This window comes from Pteropus medius, unplaced genomic scaffold (genome assembly GCF_902729225.1).
Source record: "Pteropus medius unplaced genomic scaffold, Ma_sr-lr_union100, whole genome shotgun sequence".
NCBI classification, from domain to species: Eukaryota; Metazoa; Chordata; class Mammalia; order Chiroptera; family Pteropodidae; genus Pteropus; species Pteropus medius.
Window position 1 is genome coordinate 6091393 of NW_024351543.1, and position 9362 is coordinate 6100754.

Below are 9362 nucleotides of genomic sequence, written 5' to 3' on the forward strand. Positions count from 1 at the left end.
CAGTTTTCTGTCTCTCCGGCTTTAAAATTACTAAGTGGGTTTTCTTCATATATGGTCTAGGCGCTTTTCAAACTGATGTTTTTGTGCTGTTTCCAGGGCAAGTGAGTTTGCACACAGGTTCTCTGCTCCTTACAGTTGTGTGGATTTTCTGGACATAATCCCTGTTGGTTTTCAAAGCCAGGTGTTTTGGGGCTTCATCTCTTCTGTGCAAGATATAACATTTGGGGTACCTGATGTGGGGCACAAACCCTCACTTTTCAGGGAAAATTTCTATATTTTGGGGACCCCTAACAAGTGCGGATCTCTGTGTCTGGGGTGTGTATTTTTTGCGAGACCATGTCTCTGCCTCCCATCTTTATGCTGCTCTTTATCTTTTGTTGTAGAGAATTTGTTCATCCAATTTTCAGGTCTTTTTCAGAAGAAATTTTTTCATATATAGTTGTAGATTTGTTATGTCCGTGGGAGGAGGTTGGTCAGGATCTTCCTATACTGCCATCTTGAACTTCTAAATAACCATTTGTATGAACAGGACAAACAAACAGAGACTCATGGACATGAAATATAGACTAGTGGTTACCAGAGGACTATAGAGTAGTGGTTACTAGTGGGATGGAAGAGGAGAGGGGAAGTAGATGAGGTAAAGGGGGTCAAATAAAGCGGGGAAAGGGGAGGATGAAGTGGGTAAAAGGGATCAAATATATGGTAGCTGAAGGAAACTGGACTTTGGGTGGTAAATACACAGTAGAATATACAGATGTCAAATGATAATGTACACCTGAAAATTAGATAATTGTATTAACCAATGTTACCCCAATAAACTTAAAATAAAAATAAAATAATATCCATTTTTAGATGTAAGAAATTGCCATCTTTCTCTTAATTTCTTGGAAAAGTGTTACTGTGTTCAAGGTGGCCAAGTTCATCTCTTTTTTTTTTCTTCTGATGCTCTAATTTATATGCATTTTATTTCTCTGAATTGGGAGCCATAATGATACACTAGTCCAAACTTTTTAATGTTGTGTCATAAATACCAAGGAGTTTGTGCTGCCTGAAATTTATAGAAAGATACTACCTGAGTGAAACATCAAGGGTACCATCCAAGAAGATTGGTGAAACTTTTTACTAGGTTTTAGAAATTTCTGTGATTATTATTTCATAATAATCATAAGTTTGAGAACTGCAAGATTTTACTTTTTATATTTTAGTCTTAAGTTACAGGATTCAAAGATTTTGGTGGGTGATGATTTAGGAATATGTAGAAAATGGGAAGTTTACTTAGAAATCACGATGCAGGGATGAAAGGAAGTGTGTACCTCTGGCTGGATTTCATCAGCATTCGAATCTACATACCTCCATGTATCATTATTAATATGTCATCCAAGTATGGTTCTTTAACAGTAAAGAATTATCAGTAACTGAAAACCACTTGTTTTTTGGCCTTTCTCCTAACCTCTTTTCCATTCATAATTAGCATTTCTTTACTGTGTATGCTAAGAATTGTAAAACTAATGTGGAGTTGGGTAGTGATGATAAAAGCAGGTGATACCTCTACTGTGATTTTCTTTGGTGTTTTAATTCAAATCAGAAAAAAGTTTGTTTTTGGCAATCATACTTCACTCACCCTCCTTCCTGCTGAGTAGCTTGGCTATGATATTTAGTTATTTTGATTCAAGTTGTTCTAGATTATATAGTAATTAGCTTGTCAGCTATTTAATAGGCATGTTTTCTCCAAGTTGGCTTCTTGCCTGTTCTTGAAGCAACCAAACCTTCTTTTCTTTGAACATAGAAACAAAATTGAATAAAATGATTGTTTGCCAATATTATATATAATTAGGCTCATAAGCTTAACCTTAGATGTTTACAATTCTTAGAATGGTAGAACTTGAACCATAAAGGTCTTGAATAAGTTATATAGTCTACTCAATTAAGTTTTGTGAATATTTCTCTCTATATAAAATAAGATAATATGCTGTCACATCCTGTCATTAAGGTTTATGGTAATAAAATAGGCTCTATCCTTCAGTGAATGTGTGAATTTAGTCTTATTTGTCCTACACTTAATTTTCCTCAGACTTAGTCATTTGAATATCTTTCAGAATTTTACAGACTTCAATCATGTCCTCATTACCAGAGTAATTTCTTTTGATTCTACTTTCCTTACAAATTGTCCTCTTCCCCCAAGCCACCTCCACCTACAGTTTTTTTTTAATCACCTTTTTCTGGACAATCTCCAATTATAATATACTTTGCTTGAGACTTACTGACCAGAACAATACATGTTGTTCATGCATGGATTCATCATCAATGATTTGAGTTCTATTTCCAACATCCTCTGGTTTTTACCTGGCACTTTGTTTGTTGCTTTGGTTCTGGAAAAATTATCAAGAATAACAACTTTAGAATCGTTCAGGGTTTTTTGAAAAACAGTCTTCTGCCCTGTATCTCATTGCTTGGACCACGTCTTTCAGTATATTTTAGATTATTTTAAGGTAGCAGATTTTCTTATACTTGCCAGTATAGAAGTAGCTCTGTCACTTTTCTGCCCAATTATACAACCTTCAGATTTTCCTGTATTATTTTGTTATCACCTGGGCTTTTAAGCACTGAGAATTGCTTTAGAAATTTAGGAATATTCCTAAATATTGCTAAAATATTAGCATCATCAGTGAACTTGACAATTTCCCAGTATATATCATATTTGTAATTTATAACTCTATTAAATAAGACTGTTCCTAGAACTAGTGTTTCAACTTTACCATCCAGAGATTTACTTATTTATCCTTATACTTTTGTTTTTTATCTTCATCTATAACAGAACAATTTCCTTTCCCGCATACGTCTTAAGACCCATGTCGGAAATCTTTTAGATACAACTTCATTTAGTTTCCAAAACTAAATTGTTTTCTCCCTAATTTTATATTTACTTTAAACATTAATCAAAATACTATGTTGGTAATATTAAGCTATTAGGAAAATCTTTTAGGAAGCAGTGGTTGCCTTAGAGACTCTTATGCGTTTCTTATCTTTTTTTTTTCCTCTGTTGAATTACTGCATTGGTAATAAGAGCTCTTGGGAAGAAGTTCAGCTTTTGGCAATGTTTTTAAGTAGTTAAATTTGATTTTAATTCTCATTTTTACATCAATGTTGTCAAAAGCCTGTTTTGTCTGACCTAAATTTAAACTTTTCAATTTCTGTTTCCCATTCTCTTATCCGTGCAATATCTCATCTCAGGAATTCTATACTTTCTAAAATGTCCAGGATTATAGCTAATCCATTCTAATATGTTGATGAGAAGATGCTTTCATTTCATCTGTAGCCAGAATTGACCATTTCCAAGCCTTCTCTTGATGATAATGATGATAATAGATAGCACTCTTTTGAGGGCCAGTCCTATTCTAAGCACTTCCCAGATATTCACTTAATTTCCACAGTAATCCAGTGAAGTAGATGCTATTATTATTTTCCCTTTTTGTACTTGAGAAAATTGAAGCAGAGAGAAATGAAGTAACTTGGCCAAAATCACACAGCTAAAAAGTGTTGAGTCAGGATTTAAATCAAGGAGTCAGTTCCAAATAACACTTTTAATCCTGTTATATATTTTAAATGACAGTATGTTTGGTATTATTTTCTAAATATGGAATACAAATATTTATCTTAAATTTTTCATCTTCACTATATCAGGCAAGAGGTGCACACAGAATGATAGATAAGAGGTATGTGGTGAGAGAAGCTCATTCGTGATACTAGGTTCCTTTTTAACAAAGAGTTCAGAGTATGCTCATTAGCTTCAGGAAGATAAAAGTGCCATTTATTCAATCATTCATCAAATATTTTTTCAGTGCCTAACAAGTGATAAAACATTATTCTAGGTGCATGGAATATATCACTGACAAAAACAATAGACATTAGTTATTCATTATGTTAGAAAATCAGTGCTTTGGGAAAAAATAGAGCTTTGGGAATATAGGGGTGGGAGTGAATTAAAAGAAGGTGGCATTTGAGAAGAGACATGAAAAACATAAGGGAGTTAAGTGTATGGATACTTAGAGGAAAAATGCCCCGGCAGAGGGCACAGGCAGTACAAAGGCCCCAAGGTAGGACTGTGTGTGCTGCGTAAAAGGAATTCCATGGAAGCTACTGTGGCTGGAGCAGAATGAGTGAAGAGAAGGAAAAGAGATGGTAGGCGGGCAGGAGGAGATCCAGATACTGTAGGACCTTATAGGCTATTATAAAATCTCTGGTGTTTACTCTCAGCAAAATGAGGAGCCATATTTGATTTCCTATTATGCCAGCTACTATACTTGACTTTTTATAGATATTATTCCATATGCTTTTATTCAGAGCCTAGAAAGTTGATGCTTTTATCACTCATTTTACAGAACAAGGTACTAAAGTTTAGAGACAAAATAATTTGACCAAAGTAGTATAGCTTATATGTGAAAGAACCAGGATTCAACTCCAGATCATATTACTCTTAAAACCCATATACTTAATTAACCGTTATGCTACTTAAATTGCAGTTTGTGAGAAACATTTTGAATATATTATGGACAGCAGCTCAAAAATGGAACCAGTGAAGTCTGTGTTATTTTATAACATTATCTATATTTAAATATATTAAAATATTATATATTTTATTAGTTATAAGAGAATATCTTATATATTTAAGGATATTGACTTTCTGGGTCTTTTATCCCAGGTGGCATAGATATAGATGCATTTCAAGACCGTGAAGAAGGCCGCGCAGGGCTGGATGATAATGAAGAGGTTATGCGAGCACTGCTCATTCATGAGAAGAAAACTCCCTCTGCCATGGCAGGCTCAGTGGGGGCAGCTGCTCCTGTGACCACTGCTAATGGCAGCGACTCAGAGAGCGAGACCAGTGAGTCAGACGATGACTCCCCACCCCGTCCAGCAGCTGTGGGCGTACATCATCGGGAAGAGGATGAGGAAGACGATGAGTTTGAGGAAGTAGCAGATGACCCCATTGTCATGGTGGCTGGTCGTCCATTCTCCTACAGTGAAGTGAGCCAGCGACCAGAGCTGGTGGCACAGATGACACCAGAGGAGAAGGAAGCATACATAGCAATGGGACAACGGATGTTTGAGGACCTCTTTGAGTGAGCTTTCCCTGCCTTTTCCTCCTTTCGCTAATGCTCATTTCAAAAAGAAATTGCCTACCCTCGAAGGAAAGTATTTAAGTGGCTTTCTGCCTCTCTTTGATGTAAACCGACTGTTAATCTTGCACAAAAAATAATGGGAGACAAAGTTTGATTTTTATGCCAGAAACTTCCCAACAAGGTAGGTTGGCTACAAGCATTCCCTTCCCTGCTATTATTACAGTATTAATATTTTACTGTGTTTTCTTATCTAATCTCTTTCCTTTTCAAGGCATTGTTGCCCTTCTGAAATAAGTGAGGGAAGTCTATATTCTTTCTGTCGGCCCTCAGAAGCCCACTATGATAGGTACAATAATTCACTGATCACATTTTTAAAAATCTGTTCTGACCAAGCATTCTAAACATTTCCTTATATTGCTGCCAACCAAAGCAGCTTGCCAACAGCAAATCACTGATGAAGGAAAAAACAATCTTAAAACTTCATACTGCCTCACAATTGAGAATAGAGTCAGTAAGTAATGGGATGAGGGAGAGTATGCAGAAGGGGGATGGATAGACCTAAATCTCATGATTAATATCTAAACCAAAATGTGTGTCTTTAGAACTGACCTGACTGATAGATTCTATTGTTTTGCTTACTGCTTTTCAGTTCGTGTGTTGGATGATAAAAACAGAGAGTGTACTTGGTAAACCCTTTGAAGAAATTAGAAAAAAACATGAACTTGGAACAGAGAGTCCACGTAAAGGGTTGGAGTGGAAAGCATTGGGAACAGTGCCTTTCAGAATTGCCTGAGCTTGCGCTGATTTGGAAATCTTTTATAGAAAGATGAGACTGGTCCCTTTCTTTTTCCATTCTTCTACAGTGCTTTAAATTGTTTAATGAGGCCATTCCAGCAGGAATTAGCACATAGCAATGGATTTCTCCTCTCTTTTCTCTCTCAACATCATTGAAAGCTTTCTTTGTCTCTTTTGATTGTTGTCAGACATGGTTTTTTAGAGTATATCCAGTATCCTGTTGAGCATTGTAACCTCAAGGAACGTAGTTTATTTTTGGTTCTGGTATGTAGCATGGTATTAGTCCCTAAGGCAGAGCTTTAAAAGTAAGGAACTTTCGTGTAAGAATCTATAACAATTGTATTTTTTGTAATGCTTTCCTTTGCATTGTAATTTTTAAGTATTTATCATTTTATAGTACATGCGTGAAGTTAAGATAGCTTTTAGAGTATCTGAGCCTTATGTGAAGTGATGTTTCATTTACCTGGGTTATATAAATGACTGAATATTGACAGCTCTATTTTATACTGACTGAAATGTGTTAATTTCCAGCTCTGTAACACCTTGGAGCATAATTAAAATGAATACTCTTCTCATTAAAAAAGTTTCAGACTTTTTTCTCTTATTAGTCCTATTTTAAATAATAGATGCAATTGTATGTGGACCAAACTTTTTCTGACAATAAGTTGCTTTAAGAATGAGTTTTATGTATATACCTGGTACACATGGGCTGTTCAGCTTTTAAACATTGTTTTTTAAACTTTCGTAGTTCTAGAATGAAGTTCATTTAAAGAAAATAGTGATCAGATGTTAAGTTTTAAAACTTAGTTTTGGGTAAAACTATCAGCTCTTTATTTCAATGAATAAATGTTCTCACTTTTTTCTTGAATCTAACTTGCATATTGTACTTCCTAAAACTAGCATTGTTTTTTTCTTTCCCATTATCTGCCAACTTCTTAAAGGATCATAGACTATTTACATCTTTATCTCCATCTTGCAGTCTGGATTTTGCCCTATTCCTACACTGAAACAGCTTCCTCCAGTCCTAACTGACCAGCCTAACAGCCCTTTATTCCTCAATTTCTTTAGCTGCTCTTCAGTATTTGATGCTATCAACCCATTCTCTCTCTTTGAAATGTTTTCATTTAGTACCTTAGCCATGACAATGTCCTTGTTCCCTTGTTCTCCTTACTTCATTGTCTGTTCCTTCTCAGTCTTCAGACTATACTTTTCCCCCTGCTGTACGTATGAGCATACCTCAAGGCCTAGTTCTTTTTTCCCTTCTTTGTGTGTGTATGTCTGCATGTACATGTATATGAGTTTATATTATGGAAAAACTTCAAAAGTGAAGACAAAAGTATAAGTAAGTGTATTCATTGCAACAGTGTTTGAAATTGAATAGATAGATGCATAGATATACTAAATATGGACTAATCAGGGATGAAATTATTTTCCCAAGAAACCATGTAGCTATTACAAAGAATGTACTGATAGGAAAAAATATTCGTAGTGTGTTAAGTATAGAAGGATTCCATTTTTCTACATGTGTGTACATGTAAAGAAAAAAGCTAATAAATGTATCTAGGTACCAACTTTTTAACATATGTTGACTCATTTAATTTTTATAACCTGTAAGGTAGATATATGTGTACAAAGATATATATATATATGTGTGTGTGTATATATGCTATGTGTGTGTGTGTGTGTGTGTGTGTGTGTGTATATATATATATATATATATATATATGTATGTATATATATAATTAGAGTTGAGAATTACAGTGGTCTTAATATGTTATAGTGGAAAAGATATTTCCATTTTGGAAAGAGAATTAAATGGACAAAAGGTCAATCCTGGTAGGATTAAAGAAATAGAATGACAAAAGGAAGCTTTTTATTAATGCTAGGATTATTAGGTGTGCCTTTTTAAAAAAATCCTGGATTTATCATTAAACGTCTATGAATTTATACTCAAAATTAATAGGAAAAATATAACTTAATGTATGAAATTTTATACATTACCTGTATTTTGATAATATATCTAATGACTCAATAGAGTTTGATATTACTTCATCAGACAGGTTTATGTCTGTTAAGTGGCATAGTATTCTGGTGAGAAAAGCCAGTTAGTGACAGAATGACCAAAAATGAGAGCCTCTGAAATTAGCAGCCTCTGAAGCTCTAGGCAGGTCAGACCCACACCCAAGATTGGTTGACACCTGTAGTCACAGTATCTCTTGACCTTAGGATGGCTGGAGTTGTTATCACCCACAGCCTATATAATAAGGGATGGTTGGTAACTTGTCTCTGAGTGAGGTTGGCTGTATTAGTATAACTCATATGTCAGCTTCCCAAGTGTCCTAACTTTTCCACTGTCCTTTCAGATTTAAATAGAACATTTTTTATCCTAACATCGTGGGATACTTCTTCAGTATCATTTTGTTTTTGGTGAGGGGTGGGATGGGATATGGAAGAGGCTGGTAGTTTGTATCCTCCTGCTCTGCCTTCTTGCTTCCCTGGCTTCTCCACCTTTTCTCTGTACCACCTATCCTGACTTCCAGAGTGCCATCAATGCAGGTCTGTGGAACAGCTTCATTGAAGTTTTTACATTACTGGGCAGGGGACAGGCAATGACAGGAATTTTTGTCTCAGCATTGCATCATCAAGGAATACAAGAGTAGATTGTATACGTCCTTGTTCTTAAGAAGTCTCTTCACCATTCTCACAGGTTTTATCTCAAGTACAATCTTGGCTTTAAACTAAAATTTCAGCTCCCTTTTTACTTCTCTTCATCAACCTTTTCTTTCCAAAGGCCTCAGAAAATTATAAATGTATTAGAGAAAATAACTTTTTTCTTTACTTTATCCCTAGTCCAAGTAGTGCCTTGAAAGCTCCTATAAAATCCAAAGTGGCCTATCAGGATATTTCCCAAACCAAGGAGCCATCATTTCCTCACGTCTAAAAGTCAGCATGGGAAGTCAACTGTGGCTTTAAAAGGAACTTCCTTCTCTTCACACTGTACTAAAAAATATTACTCATCATACTTTACTGTAAGTAAGGTCATGAATAAACAGCTCTGGCCTCTGGTGATCCATAACCTTGTATCTGGTGGAAAACTGCTTTCATTCTATCTGCTCTTGAAGTTGAAGGCTTTTTCTAATTTAGATGCCCCTTTTTTCTAAAACACCTTAAGGAATATTACGTTTAAATGATTAAAAGAAAATGTCCAATTTGGCATAGCCTGGTAGTCATGAAACTACCCTGACTACCAGCTCCAGTTAACTAGACACTAGCACTGTGACACTGTTATCTGATGTAATCTTTCTGGGCCGGTTTCTCAGCTGTCAATAGTGAGAGGATTATGCTAGGATCACCAATGATTCCCTTCTCTGAAATTTTATGGAAGTAATACCTTTTTAAAATGAGGCCAAATATTAACAGTCCCCCCTCCAAAAAAAGGAAAAACAA

General features: G+C 35.3%; 1 protein-coding gene across 6 annotated transcripts in view; it reads left to right on the forward strand.

Moving 5' to 3' along the window:
* The window catches only part of GTF2E1 (general transcription factor IIE subunit 1), a 35768-nt gene extending 28274 nt beyond the window's left edge, over positions 1-7494 (forward strand). For all 6 annotated transcript variants that reach the window (XM_039843131.1, XM_039843132.1, XM_039843129.1 and 3 more), the window contains one exon: positions 4700-7494. In XM_039843131.1, coding sequence (XP_039699065.1) covers positions 4700-5124 — 425 coding nt within the window. In that variant the 3' untranslated portion in view covers positions 5125-7494. The remainder of the gene's footprint in view (positions 1-4699) is intronic.
* The last annotated feature ends 1868 nt before the right edge of the window (positions 7495-9362 follow it).